The sequence below is a fragment of the Thamnophis elegans genome, chromosome 14 (assembly GCF_009769535.1).
Source record: "Thamnophis elegans isolate rThaEle1 chromosome 14, rThaEle1.pri, whole genome shotgun sequence".
Classification (NCBI taxonomy): Eukaryota; Metazoa; Chordata; class Lepidosauria; order Squamata; family Colubridae; genus Thamnophis; species Thamnophis elegans.
Genome location: NC_045554.1, coordinates 20,499,340 through 20,521,968, shown reverse-complemented (window position 1 = coordinate 20,521,968; position 22,629 = coordinate 20,499,340). Strand labels below are relative to the sequence as shown.

The 22,629-nt window shown below is 50.0% G+C and overlaps 2 protein-coding genes across 2 annotated transcripts; one reads left to right on the top strand and one right to left on the bottom strand.

Annotated features, from left to right (window-relative positions):
* Positions 1–1,232: 1,232 nt before the first annotated feature.
* Positions 1,233–10,460, bottom strand: PLK1 (polo like kinase 1). Its single transcript, XM_032230229.1, has 10 exons — positions 9,935–10,460; positions 6,583–6,751; positions 6,274–6,418; positions 5,327–5,420; positions 4,168–4,387; positions 3,920–4,081; positions 3,752–3,829; positions 2,601–2,755; positions 2,080–2,262; positions 1,233–1,675 (listed from the first exon to the last, which is right to left on the bottom strand). Exons 1-10 carry the CDS (start codon positions 10,319–10,321, stop codon positions 1,475–1,477), a joined length of 1,794 nt encoding a protein of 597 aa, XP_032086120.1. The 5' UTR covers positions 10,322–10,460; the 3' UTR covers positions 1,233–1,474.
* Positions 10,461–11,391: 931 nt separating this feature from the next.
* Positions 11,392–20,256, top strand: LOC116518109 (claudin-34-like). The gene is made up of 3 exons (XM_032231366.1): positions 11,392–11,421; positions 18,495–18,571; positions 19,133–20,256. Exons 2-3 carry the CDS (start codon positions 18,540–18,542, stop codon positions 20,151–20,153), a joined length of 1,053 nt encoding a protein of 350 aa, XP_032087257.1. The 5' UTR covers positions 11,392–11,421; positions 18,495–18,539; the 3' UTR covers positions 20,154–20,256.
* The last annotated feature ends 2,373 nt before the right edge of the window (positions 20,257–22,629 follow it).

The following is a 22,629-nucleotide window of genomic DNA, read 5'->3' as shown; positions in this document are numbered from 1 at the left end:
CACAGTTAAGGGCCTAATGCAGCCACCAAATGCCAGCAGGGCTCATCACAGCAACTGCTGCGGCTGGGGCTCCCTGTCCGAGCGGGGCCACTCTGGACACATGCACAATGCCTTGAGGTGGGGAGCACATCCACGCAACAAAGGGTCCCTTCTACCTGAGTCCTCCATCCTGGGTTTGCTGGTCCTCATGAAGCCCATTCCCCCTCCCATCACTTGGGGGTCGCTCTCCTGTGGGTGCACCAAACCCTGGGGAAGTTCAGCTGAAGGCTGCTGCTCACTGCTTTGGAGGGGCTTCAGGTGCAGCCGTGGGAAATCCCTAGTCCAGGGACCCAGGGTTGCTGGCTGGATCTGAGAACCCTGCCTGGCCAAGAGGACCTGGGCTGGTGTGTGTGATGACAGCCACTCCCCCTTGCTTCCTACCGTATTTTTCGGAGTACAAGACACACCTTTTTCTTTCAAGAGGCTGAAAATCTGGGTGTATCTTGTACACTGAATACAGCATTTTGGCCTCCTGAAATTCTGCCCTCTTCACCAAAATGGCCATGCCTAGCCTTTAGGAGACTTATAGAGTGCTCCTGAGGGCTGGGGAAGGCAGAAATGAGCGAAAAGCGGTTTTTGCTCAAGTTTGCCCCCCCCCCCTCAACCCCCAGGAGCATTCTGGAAGCCTCCTAAAGGCTAGGCATGCCCTTTTTTTGACAAAAAATGGGCCCAATTTCACAAAAACTGGGCCATTTTTGGGAGGTCTGCAGAGTGCAAAACGTTTTTTTTTAATTTGCCTCTTCAAAATCTTGGTGCATCTTATACTCCCAAAAATAGGATATGCGTTCCCTTCTGCCTTAAGTCATGCTGCCTGGCAACATCAGTGCTGTGAGCCCCCTCCCAAGAAGACAAGGAGGGCTGGGATGGAGGCCAGCTTTGGTCCTTCAGCCAGGGACATAGGTGGGTCTCCTGCCCCCGGACTCTCTTTGGCCACAGCTGCCTTTGCTGCGGGGTTGCCCGACCACACGCTCCCCCTTCTTCCCAGGGTTCCCAGCTGTGGGAGGCCTTGGTGGGCTCAGAGAGTTTGAGAAGCTCAGCCGGAGGAGGGTCACCAGTCCTAAGACAAAGCAAGGAAAGGACTGATTCGCCATTGCCAAGGCCAAATGCCACTGAACCGCACAAGCCCAGCAACAAACCCCTCGTCCGCCAGTGCAGAGCCCGGACTCCCCTCCAGAGAGAGGCTCAAGTAGGAATCCGGCTGAGTTCCGAATCAACGGCCAAAGGCTTCTCTTTATTCAAAGCGAGTATAAAACAGTGAAGGGGGGACAGAAAGGGGGGGGGGGTGTCTTATCAGAATCTGAGAAAAAGCATCCTGTTCAATTACAGTACTTTTGTGGCCAGGGGGGCTCCCGGCACCCCAAAGCAGCCTGGGGACAAGAAGGGCTGTCCAGGGGGGGCCCGCACAGTTCTGAGCCAAGCAGAGCCTCCCCTGGCTCTAGCTTGGTGCCTTGGTGGCCCCCGATTTAGAGGCCAGCAGCTTCTCCACCATGGTGTGGGCGTAACGGAGGCGGCTGGCTAGCTCCTTGCAGCAGCCAAACTCCTCGATCAGAGCCAGTTTGTAGGTGTGGAACTCACGCCGCTCGTTGATGTAGGTGACAGCAGCCATCAAGGGGCAGAGGATGACCTTGGTGTGGTCCTGTGGGCCAAGAAAGCACAGCGGGGGCGGGGGGGGAGGGGACTTGCTTAGCATCAGGAGGCAGCAGTACCTAATGGCAAAGCAAGGAGATGACCCGTTCTGAGAAGGGATTTGGGGTTCCAGCTAGGAGGACCCCAGGCCTGGCGGGTGCAAGAACTCCAGAAACGCTGCTCCCAATCCTTTGGTCTGCCTCCTTTCCTCCCAGGAAAGCCAGGTGGATATGGGGGTGGATGGGAGGGGGTGCCAGTGCTTCTGTGTCCCCAGAGAGAGCACCAGCACCTGGGGGAGGGCAGGCTCCCAATAGATCGGTTCCTCCCTCCATTCGCAGGCATCCTGACATCTGAGCACGTTTTCTCCCTCTCTGCCCCCCACCCCCTCTGAGGGCCCTGTGGCCCACTCCTCACCTGGAAGAAGTTGACCTGCACGGTGCCATTGCTCAAGTGCAGGATGATGGCACTGCGGGTGCGGAACCAGTTCAAGAGGTAGGGCAGCCGCGCCAACTCGTCCCCTTCCCGGGGAGTCACGTTGGCGCCAGCTTTCAGCAAGTGCTCACTCATGTAGTTCTGGAAATACTCCAGCAGCTTAATCTGGGAAGAACGGAGCAGAGCGGGTAGCCGACCAGGGTGAGCCCCAGCACAAGAAGGCCCCCTGCCAGGAAAAAGCCAGAACATCCCCCCCCCCTCCCAGGTCCTGCAGCCATGCCAATCTCTTGGATGGGAGCATCCCTCCACCAAGCCTTTTGCCCCCCCCTTCCCCCCAGTCACACCCTCTGGGCCTGGGCTTTTCCTCCCGTGCAGATGGAATGCCCCTTCAAGCACAGGCTCAAGATTGCAACGGAGGGGACTCTCCTCCCGCCCATCAGAGACGGAAGGGGAAACTGAGGCAAGGGTAGGGCAGCGCCCCAAGCGTCCTCTCTCCATCTCACCTTCTTGCTGAAAGTGTCTGGGTAAGAGAGCACGTTAAAATACAGTTCAGTGCCGTTCTGGTTAATGTATTGCAGTTTGTCCCCGTCGCTGTACATGAGGAGTCGAGTTGAGTCGTTGAAAAGGACCCCAACGCTGTTGTCGCACAGTTGGTAGCCTGTGGAAGAGAAGACGGGCGCATCCTCAGCTTTCCTGGATCGGGCCGCAATCCCAAAGGATTATCTTGACCTAGCAGGAGAACAAGACCACAGCCGGGCGAGCCCACCCTACCTGCCCCCGGGGAGCATTTGGGAATCGGCCCAAGACCACGGAGGCATCTGGCCGCACCTCCAAAGATGGGGAAAGAACCGAGTGGCACAAGACCATTAGCTGGGCTGGGAAAGAGCATTCTCTCCTTCCCTCAGAAGACCAAGCTCTTTTAAAAGAAACATATTACAGGCAGCCCCCAAGTTATGACCATTCATTCAGCGACCGTTTGAATTACAAAGGAGCTGAACAATGGCCTCACGACCCGCAACCGACGTTACGGCTGCTGCCCTGCCCCTGTGGCCGTGGGACCCATCATCCACTCCTCCGGAGCCGAGAAGGAAGGAATGGCTTTTGTGGGCTGGAGGGCATTGCAGGGCCAGGCAGTGAGTACTTGGGAGACCTGAAGGAGCAGGTGGGGGACAGATTATTTGGGGAAAATATCAGCAAGACTTAACAGTGATTTCATAGCAGTTAATCAGTTAAATTTTTTAACTCAATTCAGAAAAAGAGGAAAGCAAAACAGAGAAATTGCTGGAGTTCATTAGCCTAATTAGTGCAAAATAAGCCCTTTTCCCAGGGTTGGGGGGCAGTTTGAAACCCGCAAGTGTTGACAGACTAACAAATTTGTCAAACCACTTTGAATTTCAGTTCACCCAGCATCAATTCTACATCGGCTGTCCCTCGTCCATATGTTTTAGGGCCTTTGGGGGGCAAGTCCAGGGCAAACAGGCCCTCCCCCCAAGAGGGTGTCCTCTGTCCCAAGACTATTTCTTTCCTTCACACGACATACAGAAAAATCAACTGTCCTTGCAGGGGAAAATGCAGCTGGGGTAACAGGGGCTGTTTCCAGAGGGTTCCCACTAAAGGGCCATTGCTTGACCCAGCGCCCCCCCCCCCGACCTACCTAGCCCATACTTGTCAGAGTAGTCCACCCACTTGCTGACCCAGAAGATGGGGATGCAGGCAGGGTCTTCAGCCTCCTCTGGGGGGAAAAAACAAAGAGATGCAGGAGTGAAGAAGTGCACCCGAATTGGCTGGCTCAAAAGCACAGCCTCCAGCCAGCCGCCCTCACCTTGCCTGACGGGAGTTTTTTCTGCGGGACGGCAAGCGTTGACTCGCATCAGCTGCTGCAGCAGGTCGGGAAGGTAGCAGGGCAGGGGCTGTCCGGCCTCCATCAGGATGCCGGCCTTGTCTTCCTTCTCGGGCACCTTCTCGAGGGCTGCGTTCTCTGGACCTGTGCCAGGGAAGATTTGGCCAGGCTCAGAAGCTTCATGGCCCAGAGGGGGGGGGGGGGCACTCTGAAACCTTGCCCCGGCTCACCTTTGTTCACCACCGCAAGAGGCCTCCGGCTGCTGGGGTCAAGGCTGCTGGGCGCCAGGGAGAAGCGGGGAGGAACCGTAAGGCAGGTGGTGGGCAGCCGCGAAGGGATGTAGCCTGTGGTGAAGAACTCCTCATTCAGCAGCTCGTCAATGGTCGGCCGGGCAGCCGGGTCATGCTGTAGCATCTTCTGGATGAGACTAGCAGCCACGGGGTTGATGTGCTGGACGGACAGAAGGTCCACAGGCCATTCCTACACAATTCCCCCCTCCCCCCCCCCACATATATAAAGGAAGCGCCAAGCATTAGGATCAGGGACTTCTCGGCTGGATTCCAAGCAAAGCAAAAAGAGTTGCAGAAGAACAGAATTCAACCATGTCTGAAAAGCTCAATAAGCAAAATGAGGAGCCAGATTTTTGGAGGCCAGAGGCTGACTCTGAAACTGCTCAGAAAGGGCAGGGGAGCACTGTGAAGCAGGATACACCCTCTTTCCCCAAAAATACCTCCCCCCCCCCAAGCCCAATCGGGTTTTTGAGCACATGGGATAAAATAAGCCTCCTCCCCGAAAATATTGCAACACAGCAGCAGCCATGAGGTGACCACGCTCTCCGCTTCCTGCACCTCAAAAATAATAAGACCTCCCCGGAAATAAAGCCAAGTGCTTATTTGGGGGGGGGGGTGTCAAAAGGAAATAAGACCCTGTCTTATTTTCGGGGAAACACAGTAACTTTAAGTGCTATTGCTCTCAAGCCAACTGGCTGAAGCAGCAGGATGGAGCAGTCTTATTCTTACAAGCATTATTTTTTATTTGTTTTACTTTTTATGCCACCCATCTCCCCTGTAAAGTGACTCTGGGCAGCCTGAGATTTCAGTCACTGAAAGCGAGCAACGACCAAATGCTGCCAAACTGCAATCTGTTAGGAGTGCGGCTCACACAGCCACAGGGGGAAGAGGGGGGAGCTGTGATTCAGCGGGGGTCCAAGGCAGCCCACCTGGGGCTGAGCTTGAGGGAAGAGGAGACAAGGACACACAACTTCTGCATTCCCTCCAAGCAGACCGGGGTAGGTGGGTGGGCGTGGGAAATGCAAAGCCGGCCCAGCCCCAAGTCCTAACAGGCAGCTCCCGCAGGATGCCCTGGCTGGGAGCTCCGAAAAGAACCCACCGTAGGAATGGTGTATGCGTTGTTCTTAATCCGAATATAGGTTTCTTTCAAGCAGGAGGTTTCAAAGGGCGGCTTCCCAACCAGGAGGGTGTACCTGCAAGGAGAAAGAGCTTCAGAACAGCTCCCACAAAGCCTCCTCTGCCAAAGGGACCGGAGCCCCTTTGCTGCCCCCCACCCCCGGTCTGTCAAAGTGATCCTCGGACGGCACAGCCACTTCCGCTCCCCAGTCCCACTTCTGGCATCACGAGAACACCTTCGCTCTCTGCGCTGGCCACACCTGAAACCTCCCCCCCCAAGCACAGTGTAAGGCGGCTTCCACCTGTTGAGCCACCCAGCTGACGGCCTCTCAAGCCCCTGGTGTCCCAACGTGGCTTTTGCCAACGAGAAGTCACGCCCGAGAATCCTGGGGAGGGACTTCAAACAGCCACAGATTATAAGCTGAGGTTGTTGAATTGTCTCTGTTGTTTGGGGAGCCCTGCCTTCTTACACCTGCAGGATGTCTATGGAGATCCTCAGCTGCCCAGGCCATGCTCTTTCAAAGGCAACTGGACTTCCTGGTTTTGCTAGAAGACCTCTTGCTTCTCACCCAAGAAGCTTCTTCAGTTCTGCCCGAATGGTGGGGAATGGAAGGGTTTATATTCCTTGCAGTCATCTGGTCATTAGAACTCTTCCTGAAAGTCATTGAGGCCATGACTGCAAGGAACATGAGGAAGCTTCTTGGATGGAAAGTGAAACGTCTTCTACAAAACAAGGAAATCCCACTTGCCTTTGGAAGAAAGCAGCTTTGGGGCATGTCCTGCAGAGTCCCACTGAACCCCTATTTGTCCATTCCCCAATTTGCAGAACTGGGAGATGTGTGCAAAACTCCCCTCCCATGGTTCCTGGTGCTGTGTGTGTAATTTTCCTCTTGTGATTTCCACGTATCTTTGCAACCCACCCAAACTTACATGATGCAGCCAATGGACCAGATGTCCACTTCAAAGCTGTGCCCTTTCTTGCCCAACACTTCGGGGGCAATGTAGTTTGGCGTCCCACATAAAGTCTTCTTCCGCTCCCCGTCGTACTCCACCCTGGTGGCCAGGCCAAAGTCACCTGGACAGACACAAGGGGCAGGCTTCTGAGTCCAGCCTACAACTGGGCAACAGCCCCACCGTTCCTGCTGGCTGCTTCAGCATCCTGCAGAGGATGCAACCCCTGCTCCATGGCCCCAAGGGGGTCTCAGCCGTGCCCAGAGAATGGGACCACAGCCCACTCACCAATCTTCACCTCCATGTCATCATTCAGAAACAGGTTGCCCAGTTTGAGGTCGCGATGGATGACTCGGTTGCTGTGCAGGTACTGGCAGCCCAGGATGATCTGGCGCAGGTAATAGCGGGCCTCAGGCTCCGTCAGGGCTTTCCGACGCTTGTGCAACTCCAAAAGGGACTGGGGGAGGGGGGAAAGGGGGGGAGAAAAGCAACCCGGCAGCATGTGAGAAGCTGTGCTCAGAAGAGGCAAATGCCGCCCCCTCCCCATTATAGGAAATACAGATGAAAGGGGAGGGACTCATAAAAGCATTCAGAGCCTTTGGGGGAAACTCAAACCATGTGTGCAGCTTGTAAGCCTCCCTATCTCAGCCCCTAAACTGACAAAATAGAAGACCTGATCTGAAAGATTTCTACTACTCGCCCAGCAAAAGAAATGCCCACTCTAAGCCCCCTCCCCTATAAATGACGTAGGGGTTCCTACGGCAGACTCACCACACTAGGGACCAGTCAGTCCATGGCCTCCTCACTGGGAAAGTGCCAGGAGACCCTGCAAATAATAGCCATGAAAACCCACCCTCGAGAGGAGCAAATCTGCCAGGTTTTACCCTGCGCCGAGAGGCTATTGGAAGGATTTGAACACAGAACTTGTGGAAGCTGAGGAAAGAACTAGCAGGCATCCAAACAGCCCTTTTGTCCTACCCTCCCAGCGATAGGAGCCCCACAATTGATGTGACCTCTGAGCCGCTCATCCTCTAAACCGGGGGTGGGTGGGTGGGGTGGGGGGTGGTCCAATATGTAGGCTGTGGAATTCTGGGAGTTGAAGTCCCCAAGTCTTAAAGTTGCGATGGTTGGAGACCCCTCCTCTAAACTCTCTCAGGCCGCTGCCTCTCCTCAAAGGCACACAGAAAGCTGTGTCAGCACACAACTCCCACTTCCTCCACCATGATTGTGAAAGCGACACCGGCAGGGACTTCTCCCAGCTCCACACCAGCCATGATATAGGAAAACCAGGCAAAAAGAAACTGCCCTGAAAACACTGCAAAGCCCCCCCCCCAACAATACAGAAACCCAATCCAGAGACATAGCCTCCCCGGCCTCCAAAACTGGGGGTGGGGTGGCTCCCCTTTCCCCAGGAGAAACAGTCCCGCCCCACTTCTTGCACTGGACAAGTCGAAGTAAAGTTCCCCTGGCCAATGATGGCACCCTCCACCAAAGCACCAATCCCTCCCTCCCTCCCTCCCCAACTCTGAAGATGACAGATTCCTCCACACCCTTTGCTCAAAAATCAAACTTGGCAGGTTTCTCCTTGGTTCAAACAGTCCTCAGGTTGAACCTCTGAATTCCAAATGATGTCCTTGAAAATGACCATCCAGCCAAATCCACCTCCAGAATGAGTGATTAGCTATCCCTAAATTTGCAAGCAACCCCTTCCCAAAGCTGCTCCACTTAAATGCCTTCAATCAAGAATCACCTCCTTCTACCAACCCCTACTCATGCCAGCAACAAGAACTCACTGGCACGGATCCCCCCACACACACTTAAATCAAAGGATAACTGAACTAATGGCCTCCAGTCACCTCCGGTCTGTCCTGACCCCAGCCGTGTCTCCTCCTGGAGAAGTACAACACCCGCACCCCTCCAAGCCATGGTTGGTCAAGGACTCTAGTGCCAAAACACTCCTGCTACCACTTAGTAGACCTACATATCCAATTCTACACCAGGAGCAGCACAGGATCTCCTCCAGCAGAAAAGATACTACAAGCAACTGCTGGCATGAAAGAGAGGAAGCCACCCGGGGAGTTGGGTCCAATGACTCAGCCCTTTCTGGCACATTCCGTAAAGCTCCTAATCCCACCAGGGGCCATTAAGAACCCTCTGGGCTTCTGGGGATCCCCCTCTGGCCTCGCCCATTAGCTGCATCAATTGTCATCATTGTCCCTATATATATATGGGAGAAAGGGATGATTCATCCTGATCAGCCTCCACAACCCAATCCACAAACTCTGAGCAAGACACCCAAGAGGGGAATGGCTGGAAGAAGAAAAGAAGGAGCAATTACGTTTTCGGGAGGACCGATCCTTTTGCCACTGGTCAGTGCGCTAACCCTCCTCCCACAAGACCCCCTCTCCTTATGTTCCTTCCTAGACCTCAGTGCAGGAGGCTCCTCAACTGACAGATGCCAGATGCTATTTAGCCAATAGGCACGCTTCATGAAGGGTCCTCACTCAAAGTAGGATGCAACCCCCACGCCCTGGGATGAGAAAGGGGCCAAGCAAGGCGGCATCCCATTCAACTGATGTCCTGGGCCATAAATCAGTTCTAGTGGTCTATTCTAGAGCAGGGTGCCAAACTCAAGGCCCAGGGGCCAGATGCAGCCCGCAGGGTGCTTAGATCTGGGCCACCCTGGAAATAGTGAAGGAATGGCCTGCGGTGCCTCGACCAGAAAAAACAGAGCTCCGTTTTTGCTGGCAGAGCATTGCAGGAGGCTGTCACAGCTGAAAACAGAGCTCGGGAGCCCATTTTTGCTGGCAGAGCGCTCGACCTCCACAGTTGCCCCCAACTTGAGTGACGCTGACCCCCCTCCAAGGTCAGACAACTTTGATTTGACCCTTAATGAAATTGTGTTTGACACCCCAGTTCCAGAGTGCCCAGCAGCCCCCCCCCATGTGGCTTGCCAGCCCCCTCTAGAGTACATAGCGCTCCTACCCCTCGGTTCAGGTTCTACCCGCAGTTTCAATATTTCTAGGTTTTTGCATGTACATTTTAAGTCTCATGTATCTTTTATGTTTCTTTAACTCTTTGTAGCCCACCCTCCTTTTGCTGGCCATAATAAAGGGCTTTTCTTTCATTTCTAAAGGTCACCTGAGCGAGGGAAGGGATGGGAGAAGGAGGGGGGAACCCGCCCAAGCCATCATAAAGCCCCCCCCCCCACTCCAGTTGCTTTCAGGCAAGGGGAGGCAGGGAGGAGATGGATGGGAGGAAGAGAAGCCGTAGGAGAGTCGTGGGGGGTCTCTTCGAGCGCCGCCTTCCTTCTCTCCCTTTGCTGATACGCAGCATTTACAGCTCTCCCGACGGCAGAGCCGAGCCGTTGCGGCAAGGAGGAGCCCCGCTTTTCCCTCGGAGCGCCAGAAAGGCTCCAGGCTAAGGCGGGAGGGACCCACTCTCGACGGCAACGCTCGCGTTCAAGAGCCCCCCCTCTTTTCCTGACCCCCCCCTGGAGCCAAAGGGAGTCGGGGGGACGGGAGGGGGAGTTGCCGCGCCTTCCCGCCGGCCACCGGCGGGCCAGGCGAGGAGCAGTTCCGGCCAGCGCGGGAGGGGGGGCATGCCTGGCCCCTACCCGCCTGCCTCCCGCCCTGCCTACCCGCCGCCGGCAGAGCTCGAGCACCACGAAGACGAAGTGGCTGTCCTCGAAGAAGCCCTGGAAGGCCACCACGTGGCTGTGCTGGAGGCTGCGGTGGATGGCGATCTCCATGGTCATCTTCTCCTTCTGCGGCGCCTTCAGCAGCAGCGTCTTGGGCACCACCTTGCAGGCGAAGGCCTCGCGGCTCTCCGCCTCCGTGATCTCGTAGCACTTGGCGAAGCCGCCCTTGCCCAGGAAGCGGCCCAGGCTGTAGGAGCGGCGGCTGCGCGGGTCCACCAGCACCTCCGGCACCGCCCGGCTCTCCGGTCCCGAGGAGGAGGAAGACGCCGCCGCCGGCTGCTGTTGCCCCGCCGGACGGGAGCCCTTGCCGGGAATCGCCGCGCTCATCGCCGCCAACACCAACGCCGCCCTCGCCCGCCCGCTGCCTCCTTCGCTCAGCGCCGCCGCCGGAGCCTTCGAAGCCGGAGCCGGAGCGTTACGGGCGGCCGAGCGCGCTGCCGATTGGCCGGCAGGATTTAAACGCCAACCCGCCTCCCGCGCCGCTAAGCAGCACGGGAGGGAGGGGGTGGGGCGGGCAGGGAACCGCCTCCCGGGCGCGGCCACGAGGGCCTCTCTGGCGCCGGCGGCGCTTGCCGCTTCCCCCCGCCGTCCGCGCGCCTTCCTGGCCTCCGCCCCGGGTGGGAGGGAAGGAGGGAGGTGGGTTGGCCCTCCGCGGGGATCCCCTCCGGCCTGAGCTGCGGGGAGCGCAGGATGCGAGGTTTAAGCCTGGTCAGAGCCCGCCGGGGCCGGAGTCCTGTTCACCAGTCCGGAAAGGCGGAGGCAAATGGGCGGAGGGCCCGGCCTGGAGGCTCGGGGCTCGGAGAATGGGGCGGGGGCGGCAGAAGGAGCAGGGTCGAGAGCGCCCCTTCCCCGCCCGAAGGCTTGTCTCGGGCGATTCTTCTCCGCTCCTTTGTCAGGCCACATTCCCACCGGGAGATTCAGACTGGACGCCTGGAGGAGTTTCCCGCCCGGTGGAACGGGCTGTCGGAGAAGTTCTGGTGGATCCTGAGCTGAATTGGGGATCGTACTAAATGCAGCCAGGATTATACAGTATAACTGAAGGCAGGCGCTGCTCAACTCTTTCTGAAGTGGGCCCCTGCCCCCCCCCCCCCCCGCAGAGAGAGTGGACCATGGGCGCCCTTGTTTTTTAACTCCCCAGCTGTGCCAGGCCTCGGGTTTCCTTTCTGAATGCTAAGCCACACTGCCCCCAGTCTGTTATGCCAGGTCAGCCAAGACTAGGAATTGAGGGGTTCAGTGGCAGCCCCCGTTATCCACGCAATGCGGGTGTAACATTAACGAACATATTTGTTGTTAGTTGCGAAGTCCCTGCCAAGGTGGCGCAGTGGTTAAATGCAGCACTGCAAGCTACTTCAGCTGACTGCAGTTCTGTAGTTTGGCTGTTCAAATCTCACCGGCTCAGGGTTGACTCAGCCTTCCATCCTTCCGAGGTGGGTAAAATGAGGACCCGGATTGTTGTTGGGGGCAATATCCTGACTCTGTAAACCGCTTAGAGAGGGCTGAAAGCCCTATGAAGCGGTATATAAGTGTAACTGCTATTGCTATGATCCCTACATGTATTGGTGACTGGAACCCGCTTATGGAATTTTTGTCTTAAAAAATGTGATTATAGTTTTGATAATTAGGATGGATTATAGAAAACAGTAATTTTAGAAAGAGGTTCAATATATATCGGTACTTATAACTGCTATTCAGAAGCTTCCTTTTTTGTTTTCATTTGTTTCAAACTTTTCTTAAACTTCGTTTTTCTTGTATATTACTTTGTGCTAATTTTTATTTTCTTCTATATGTTATATATGTGTGTGTGTGTGTGTGTGTGTGTGTGTGTGTATATATATATATACATACATACATACATATATATATGTGTGTGTGTGTGTTTTTATTTGTGCTGATAAATAAATAAAGGGAGACTAGTATAGATCTATTTCAAGCTATTTAGCTCTCATCAGCTAGCCATACCCTTACTGGGATTTGAACCTGGGCTAGGTTCAAATCCCAGTAAGCAGTTAGCTTCCTCCCATAATTGGGGCTTACCAGGGGTTGTAAAAAATCATATATATATATATATATATATATATATATATATATATATATATATATATATATATATATATATATATTTAACATATAGAAGAAAATAAAATGAGACGGATGAGGCGACGTGCTTGATCAGCAAGATCACGTCGGGATCACCAGTTGCGGCGTTGTCGCCACACTGGTGGGCTGCTCATGTGTCCTTCGCTAATCAAAAGGAAAACACCAGACGAAATTCCTTGGGATGAGCTAAAGCCTCGAATGATCATCAAAGGGCTTTTTTATTAGAAAAAAGTTAGTTACAGCGTCATCAAAAAGGAGCGTATCAAAAGGCATATATAATCACACATGGTACAAGTAAACTAATGAAAAGTTCACAGTATTCTACAAATAAACCAATAGAAAATCACATCATGGCAAAGGGTGGGCAAAGGGGGAGCAGAAGGTTACAAGCTGCATGGCATTGGGAGGGGGAGAGGGGGAATAGAAAGTTACAGCACAGCATAGGGGGGAGAAAGGGCATGTGTGGGAGTAGCTGGCTCACATAGTTCTTGTTACATAAGGCTGTCCCAACAACGCTGTCAAGATTAAGATCTCTTGAATTAGATTCCGGCTGATGCGGCGGGCGGCGCGGATTGCAGCAGGGACGCCCGCCGATCGCAGCCCAATTGCGCCAGGGGCTGCGCTGGCGGGGACGGGCATAGGGGATGGGACTTGGAGTCCTACGATCTTGGCGAGTGGGGATTCCTGCGATGGGGTTTGGAGTCCGATGCCCCTGGCGATTGGGGGTTCCGCTGGTTGGAAGAAAGTCCTTCGTGCCAAGCGCTTTTCCCTCCCAACCACACCTGGGGGACACAGGGAAAGGCGCCCGCTCGCCAGTCCGCCCGCCCACCCTTGGACTCCCGGGGCAGCACCTCCCCAGCGCCTTCCTTCGCGCCTTGCGGAGTTTCTCGCACACAGGACGGGCGCGACCTGGGAGACACAGGGAAAACTCCGCAGGGCGCGAAGGAAGCAGCGTGGCAGCGGCAGAGCTGGGAAGGTGCTGCCCCCGGAGCCCAAGGGTGAGCAGGCTGGCGCGGGTTGGCAAGCAGGCGCCTTTCTCGCACACAGGGAAGGGGAGGAGGGCGGCGGCGGCTGTTTCACTAACCCCGCGCAGGTTACTAAAGGCCCTCAGCAGCAGCAGCAGCCGCCGCCGACCTCGCGCGACGGTCCTTGGGGGCGCTGCGGAAGCCCTGCCAAAGTGCCCCTTTCCCAGCTCGGAGCGGGATGAGCAGCGAGCGGAGCCTCATTTAAAATGACGGCCGTGGCCGCTCGTTCGCTCCGCTGCTCTTGTGTGGAGGTCTACTGCCGCTCTTGCTGAGGAGGCAGAGGGGTGGGAGGGGTGCGAAGGAACCAGCGCGGCGGCGCTTGGCGAGCGGGCGCCTTTCTCGCACACAGGGAAGAGGAGGAGGGCGGCGGCAGCTGTTTCACTAACCCCGCGCAGGTTACTAATTCCCGGTTTACTCACCAGTGAAGCAGCAAAACAAAGCAAACGGCTGCGAAGGCGAAATGAAATGGAGACTCATGCGGCGTGCTAAGCGGACTCCAGCCAATCAGTGAGCTGGCTGGGATGGAAAACTTTAAGCACGCCACGTTTTCCATCCCAGCCAGCTCACTGATTGGCTGGAGTCCAGACCAATCAGTGAGCGGCAGGCTGGGCTGGCTTAGATTTTTAGTGTAGATAGAATAGATGGGGGAACGGAACGAGCGAGCTAGCGGCAGCTGATGACGGGCGGGGGAGCCAGCGAGTGCCAAAATAAAGCGGGGTTTTTTGAGAAGTGGGCGGGACGCGGGAAAAATGATGAAAAGTCGTGCCTGTCCCGCCAGATGCGGGACGTCTGGTCACCCTAAACATTCTGTCCCTCTGGGATTAACTCCCATAGGGAGGGAATGTGGTTGCCGACTACAGGTGGGGCATTGTTAAATGATTGCTGATGCCCCCACCGACGTAAGGCCAAATTGTTTCATGAGCGCGTTTTTATTCTGATGAAAGTAAGAGTGGCTATCCCAAGGTGTGATAGCAGAACAAACATTGACATGGGGTGGGGGGGCTGATGCCGCAGCATCAGCAGCATCATTGCCCTCCTGGAGAGGCCCAGGGAAGGGCTGATGGCTTCGAATGTGGGAAACATGGAAAAAATGGGTGCGGGCAGAAATTAACTTTTGCAAAGATAAAAAGAGCGAGAGTAATTGTGGTTCCAACGAGGGAGAAAGATAGGCCTCATAGATTGATTTCACAATCTGAGTTACATAGAGGCTATCCAAAATCAAGTTAAAGGGTTTATTTGGAAAAGTAGAAAAAGCCAAAATAGAGGCAGCAAGCTCCGCACGCTGAGCGGAAGTCTGCGGGGGGGGGGGGTAATTTTTGTGCACCACCGACCATTCTCCTGCCAAGCACAAGCACCATAGGTTTTGCTTCATCAGCAAAAATAGTCATGGCTTGAGGAAGTGGGAGAGGGGAATATGGAGTGTGCCATTGCAGGGGAACAGTTTTCAAAAGAGCCAATCTAGGGTCGGGAGGTGCATGGCAAGAAATCTCACCTGGCCAGTCAGCAAGTGCGAATTGAAGGTTTTCCGGGTTAGCAAGTAAAGTCTCCCAAGTTGATAAAGAACAAGGGACAAAAATCGTGGAAGGTTCAATTCCGGCCAACAACTTTGTTCTGACATGGGCTTTTGTAATTAGAGCTGCAAAAAGTGCAGGTTTCTGAGAAATAGTGGACTTTGGGGTGTGAGACAAGTGTACCCATTCAATAATTAATAAATTTGAAGTTTTTTGCACCACGGCTCCTGTTGGGAGCCCAAGAGTGTTACATATAATGAAAGCTAAGGGGGTGTTATCCTGAAGACGATCCACCCAAATTTGATCCAGGGCCTCATTTACCTCTTTTAAAACTTGCTGATGTGTTTCATCTAATTTAATAACATCTGCAGGGTTTTTGCCCATTGTTAATGCAGAAAACAACGGAGCCAATTGAGGGGTTGTGAGCCCCATATATGGTCGTGCCCAGTTAATGGAGCCCAAATATTGCTGTAACTGTACTAATGTGGGAGTGTGTGGCAAGTCCAATTTTGGCATTGCAGGTGCAGCATGAGAAGCCAAAAGTTTGTGACCCTGGTACGAAAAAGGTTGTGCTGTTTGAACCTTTTCTGGAGCTATGTGCAGGCCATTTTTATGGAGAAGGTTAGTCAGAAAAGGTAATGTTGCTAAAACCGTACCTGGGGGCCCACATGCTGCTACTAAGATATCATCCATATAGTGGTAAATCAAAAAGTGAGGATGTGCCGTCCGATACGGCTGCAAAGTTTTATCTACAAAATATTGACACATGGTGGGGCTGTTGAGCATTCCCTGAGGCAGGACTGTCCATTGAAAGCGAGAAGCAGGTTTGGAATTGTTAAATTCTGGAACAGTAAAAGCAAACAGTTTGCGATCATTTTCATGGAGTGGTATAGAAAAAAAGGCATCTTTTAAATCAATGATCATGAGATCGCATTCTTGGGGAATCAAATTTGGATTGGGGAGGCCTTACTGCAGCGCTCCCATGGGCTGGAGAATTTTATTAACAGCCCGCAAATCATGCAAAAAACGCCATTTACCAGATTTCTTTTTTATAACAAACACAGGGGTATTGTAAGGGCTGTGGGATATCTCTTTCCTCTTCCTCTCTTCTCTCTCTGTCTCTCTCACCCTCTTTCTCTTTGTCTCTGTTCACTTTCTCTTTCCCTCTTTTCCATTCTTCTGTCACTTTCTCCTTCTCCCTTCTCTCTCCTCTTTGTCTCTTTCTGTCTCTTTCACTCTTTTTCTTTCTTCCTCTCTCCCACTCTTTTATCACTTTCTCTTTACTCTCTACTGCCCAACCTGTCCCCATAATTTACCTACTTTCCTAGTTTCCTTACTGGAGCCCTCACTCCCTCAAACGCACACACACACACACACGCACGCACAAAACCATTTTTCTCCATTCCAATTCGGATCCTATAAATCAATTGCTCTGTGAAACATCTGTGAAAAAGATTCAGGTGCTCAGGCATGAAAATGTCATCAAAGCAACAGAAAAGAAATCAGAAGAGTCAGTAAGAAAGGGAGTAGCAAGAACTCCTTGAGACATAAAATCACGATGAGGAAAGACTAAGAGAGGCATCGTAGGGGGTAATGGAAGAGAGGTAGCCGGGATGACCAGAAGAAAGTAAGAAGAGCCAGGCATTGGAGCATCTATAGATTCACTTGCCAAGAGATTGAAATAAGAAGGAAGATAAGAAGCAGCCTTTTGTGTGGGGCTGGCTGAATGCCCCAGGATTAGTTTCCCGACTGTGAGTCAGGTTGGAAAGCAGGCAGAAGCGTCCTCTAAAGGGATGTAATGCTGAGGAGCTTCAGGGGCTGAGGGTGACAGAGGCATGCATACAAGGGAGGAGGAAGCCTTGGATTCCGAGTGTGAATTTAGTGAAGAGGTTTCCAAATATGGTGGGGGGGGGTCTGGTCCCCCCATCATGGCTTTTTCATGAACTTTTAAACATTCCATGATGATCCGCCAAGTGGAAAGTATTTTCACTGGTGCCCTTGGAGGGTCATGGAAATGCCTTCCTAATTTTTCCCAAGTGGCTGTTCGAATTGAGCCCTTCTCAGGATATGTGGGACAATTTTGATAAATGTACCTGAGAAGGTTGGTAAGATCTTTTTTCGAAGGGATGGGGAGAACGTCCCCATCGTTTTTTAAGATTAATATTGAGGATTTGGCCAATTCTCTAAGTTCAAAAAGATGTGCAACCTGGGGCTTAGAGAATTCTGCCCCCATAACTCACGATTCTGGGAGGATGCTCCATCTGCGACAGCCGGTCCTGGTATGCAAGGGGCATTCCTTCGCCGGTAAGCAATGGGGGTGCCAAATGAGACGGATGAGGCGACGTGCTTGATCAGCAAGATCACGTCGGGATCACCAGTTGCGGCGTTGTCGCCACACTGGTGGGCTGCTCATGTGTCCTTCGCTAATCAAAAGGAAAACACCAGACGAAATTCCTTGGGATGAGCTAAAGCCTCGAATGATCACCAAAGGGCTTTTTTATTAGAAAAAAGTTAGTTACAGCGTCATCAAAAAGGAGCGTATCAAAAGGCATATATAATCACACATGGTACAAGTAAACTAATGAAAAGTTCACAGTATTCTACAAATAAACCAATAGAAAATCACATCATGGCAAAGGGTGGGCAAAGGGGGAGCAGAAGGTTACAAGCTGCATGGCATTGGGAGGGGGAGAGGGGGAATAGAAAGTTACAGCACAGCATAGGGGGGAGAAAGGGCATGTGTGGGAGTAGCTGGCTCACATAGTTCTTGTTACATGAGGCTGCATAGTGAGTTTTGACCGTTAGGCCAGAAAGATGTTTCTGGTGCGATGTTTTTGCATCCCTGTGTATGTGTGTTTCAGACAGCAGAAACTGCCCTGCACACAAACACCTGGAATGAATTCCAACACTGTTGGAGTCTCTATTTGTTCTGTTTGGTTGCTGTACCAAATGAGACATATAGTTATTTAGAGTTAGACATTTATTTAAAAGCCAAAGTGTACACATCCAGCCAACCTTTCTCTTCTCCACTGTTGTTTCTTTGTTTTCAACTCTCTTATTATTTTGATTCCTTTGGTTTGTTGTAAAGCATTTCTTTGCAACATTTTGTACTTTTAAATTGCTTCAGAAGGGAATTCGGTGGAGATAGACAGCTAGCTCCAACTGGCAGAATGAGGGTCAAGCAAGATATACCATTTTACATCGAGGCTACATTGGATTAGTTTATTTTGTTTGTATATAAATGTCTGCATTAATTTGAAAGAAAGATGAAAACTGTTCACTGAGATTGGTCATTGGAATTCTGTGGTTTGACAGTTGAGGAGTGACGGTTGGAATGCTCAGTGACAGTTGAAAACAGACATTTGGAAAAGAATAGAAGACATGCTGGTCATTTGGCATTGGAGACCGTGAGAGACAGCTGCAACTATCTGTCCATGATCATCAATTGAGGGGATATCATTTTTTTTACTTCAAATATAATTCCAGTGCTATTGTGTAAGCTACCTGTTACATGTTACAGCGATATCAGCTCATTCCAACCATGCTGCACTTGAAATTGTGGAGGTTAAAAAACACTGGTAGAGTTTAGAAGAATGATTTCTGATAACTATCCCAGATATTTATCCAAGAGGAAATTGTTCCTACTATGTCATAATCTTGTGTGTGTGTTCTCAGGGATCTCTCTCTCTCTCTCTCTCTCTCTCTCTCTCTCTCTCTCTCTCTCTCTCTCTCTCTCTCTCTCTCTCTCCCTCCCTCCCTCCCTCCCTCCCTCCCTCCCTCCCTCCCTCCCTCCCCCCCCTCTCTCTCTCTCATACACACACCCCTATATAAATGAAAGTTAAACTATTCTCTTTTGTTTTGTTTCAGCAAACTTACAGCCACCAACATAGTTCATAGTCTAAGATATTTGCAATGAGGAGTAATGAAGGTATTCTGCCTACAAGGTAGGTAGCTTCCATTTATGCAAACTCTTATTGTTATTCTAAGTGGGATTTGTATTTAATCCTTCAATAATACGTCCTGTTCAATTTGTAGTATGTAGAAAGAATAATTAAACTACAGTATGTTAGTGGGGGCAGAATTTCTTCAGTTTTGATATTCATAACATATTTGGCATTTGTATACATCTCACAAAGTTCTATAACTGTTAAGGTAATACCTTGCTTTTTTCTTGACAATTGTCAGTATTATTTTAATGCCAACATATTTGATTTAAACCTTTAAAGGCATTACTTTTTTATAAGCAACTTAAAAATATTTTTCCTTTGTATTTGTAAACCACTCAGAGTCACTTAGAAAGTGTGATGGGTAACATCTAAATTTGATTACTAAATAAACTTATACTGCTAAGAAATCAATTGGAGAAATTTACCTCCAATAGAATCAGTGGTGAATGCCTTTTACACTGCTAGTTTATTCATGTATTTATGTATACAGTAGGTGTCAGAATAATAGCATACATAGACCGTATGTTGAGCTATTTTGTTTTTATTTTATTTTAACAGTTCGAAGTTCATGTACATGACCAATAAACCACTTAATTGGCAAGCACCAAGTGAAACAGAATCCATGATTACAAAATGGTCAGTCTGGATTAATAGAGCCCAATTTGGTGGTTATTTGCTCAGTATCTTAGGATGGATCCTGTGTATTACCTCAACAGCCACCGATTACTGGAGATTATGGCATGTTAAAAGTAAGGACAACTTGTATCCTGGCTTGTTATGGATTGGAATCTGGAGAGCCTGTTATCTGCACAGCACTCATCCACAAAACAGATATGTCCACTGTGAGGAATTCACTGAAGACCTGAAGAAGCTGCCCAATGAAATTTTTCTGGCTCAAGATCTGTTGAGCTTGTGTTGCATCGTGGGAGCCGTGGGGATAACTTTCATGAGCTTTGCCTTGTGGAATGTTGTCAGAGCCATAACACACAAAACTTTTTTGCTCACTCTTTTTAACGTTGGAGGCCTCATGAACTTCCTAACAGGAATCATAATCTTAATTCCCATTGCTTGGAACAGTTATTCCATCTTGATTAATGCAGACATCATGTTTCCTGAGTCTTTCAATATGCCTACTTCTCCAGTGTACCAGGAGATTGGAGCTGCTATTTATATTGGCTATGTTTCTGCACTTTTATTAATAGTGAGTGGTGTTATGATCATGTGCAATAAACGTGTTTTTCAAAGCCGTCGAGAAAATCTTGTTTTATCCCCAGGAATTGGATCGCTGGCAACAATTGACATGTGTGGAAATATTGGTTCTTCTGGGACAATCGACCAACGACATAAAGAGGAGCCTGAGCTCCTCCGGCCTGATGCGGTAACATCTGTGCATCATGTAGATATAAAGAAAGAGTCTGTACAATCAATGCAACAGCAACTGCTTGAGGATGCTAAGGAGGTCCCTATTGTATTAGTTACTCCATATGTGGTCGAATCCCAGGTTGAAGGTGAGGAGGCAGTGAAGGGGCTGGACAGCACGGAATCACATCCAAGGAGGAAGCATCACCGACCAGACTAGGAAAGGCTTTTGTGCTGGTGCCAAAGATCTATCTATTTCTGTCTGTCCTGTCCTGTCCTGTCCTGTCTGTCTGTCTATCTATCTATTTGTATTTTGTATTTTATTAGGATTTATAGGCCGCCCTTTTCCCTGAGGGGACTATCTGTCTGCCTGCCTGTCTGTCTGTCTGTCTGTCTGTCTCTCTCTGTCTCTGTCTCTCTCTCTCTCCCTCCCTCATCTATCTAAAGTAACTGCTTTGGCTTATTCCCAGAGTTGATCTGATTCCTTGCACCTGATGTCATGCCAAGAACATACCATCACAAGGGTGGAAGTCTGGAACTGCTCAAACAGATGAAGCCCCCTCCCCATCTTTCTTTCTGACTCAGAGCCCTGCCGTTCAACTCATACCATCTGACTACCTCAAGTACACCAAATGAGAAAAAATGCTATTGAACAATATTGTATAGTAAACAATATTTTTAAACAATTGTAATATATTGTAAACAATATATTTAAATATTATAATATTTAAATAGGTTTTCTTTAAATGGTATATTGTTATAATGCTATATATTGTAGAACATTGTTTTTATATTCTATTGACAAATTCTACTGTATTTTAGTTTCACTTTTAATTGTACAGTTACAAAATAACATTTTCTACTGAAAATAAATATTATTAATAGTATTGAGTGGCTCCCAATTCAGGACTGTTTGCCTTCTGTTTGCTTGGGTGTCCATGGCAAGAAGTCCTGTGATTTTCAATCTTGCTTCTAGAGCTGCCAACAATTCTGACTGATTAATTAGCCTTATCTATGCTATAATTGAAGACTTTCTGAGCATATTATGGTCGGCAGTAGCTAAGTGGGGAGTTGGACATATTGACTGTCCCTTTGTCTTCATTTGTCTCTTTGTTTCTGTAGTTTAGCTTGAATAATTTGGTTTGGAATTTTGTTTCCTTTTTTTGACTTAGAGGTGTATTCTTGATCAGAATGAAAACTCCTTAATCTCACATAAGCAGACTCAACCATATTTTCAGCTGGGAAACAGTGGCCATTCTAGATCAAACCAAATGCAAAAATGCTAGGGAATTTCTGGAATTCAGACAAACCAGCCATGAATGACACATACAAATAATCTACATTTACATACCATTCACAAGAGACAATGAAAAAGGGCTAGGAAGGAAAGAAAAAGACCAGAACATATCCTCCCAAGCAGCCTACTACACCCAGATAAGCAAGGATTAATGCCAAGTAATCAAGCAGAAAATAATACCCTAACCAAGGCACTACCAAGGGGAAAACCATGCCCCCAACACTAGCTAGGCAAATTACAGATAATCCTCTCCTATGATCACAACTGAAACCAGAATTTCCATTGTTATTAAGCAAGGCAACTGTTAGGTAATCACGATTTTACTACCTTTTTTGCCATGGTTGGTAAATGAATCACTTGCAGTTGTACAGTTAACAACATAGTTGTTAAGCAAATTTGGCTTCCACCACTGACACTGCTTATTGGAAGGGAGCAGGGAAAGTCACAAATGGGAATCTTAATGCCCTGGGGACACTGCAACTATCACAAGTAGATGCCAATTGCCAAGTAGCCAAATTTTGATCACATGGCCATGGGGATGCTGCAACAGTTGTGAGTGAGAGGACCAGTTGTGGGTCACTTTCCAGTGCCATTGTAAATTCAAATGGTGAATAAAGGAATGGGTGTAAGTCAAGAACTACCTGTATTATACATGAACAGTGAGCAAAGTCCCCCCTAGTGGCACTGACGATGTTAATGATCCATGATGCCAGGTAATGAAACATCTGCAAGCGAAGAATCGAGGTCGGAGCACCCAAGGTCTCCACAGTTCAACCTATGGAGATTCTGTTCTATTGGATTTTATCCAGCAAGTACAGAAATGAAGAAATTGTATTTTTCCCATGTGGAAAGATGATGGTGTTCTATCATTTCTTTTTTCAACCACTGTAATAATTAAATATTGATTTAATTTGAATTAAAGGATTCAAGGATTTATGGGATTGGGAGGAGGATGACTGCCTTTCTGTGGAAAATGAGGCTCCATTAGGAGACAGAGGGGAAAACAAGGATAATATTAAGAGCAATTTTAAAGGAGACTTGGATTTGGTTGCTAAGAATTGCCTATGAAAACACAAACAGTTATTGCTATATTTGATCAGCTCTTGGAAGCAAATAAATAAAAAGATTGAAGAATTAAGGTCTCCAATGGGAAACTCTATCTCTCAATTAGATAAGGAAGCAAATAACAATGCCCAAGTTCCAAAATCTACTGCACACTAAACTGACTGAGATTTCTTGGCTCCCCAGTGGATATGGTGGTAAAAGAATATTGTTATAATCTTTGGGCAGATTGTTCTTCCAGCTATGTTATTCACAGATAACATAGATAAGAGAACATAGATGTTATTCATTGAAATCTTTCCAAGGAAATACTGTATTCGGCCAATATGGGTGTTAT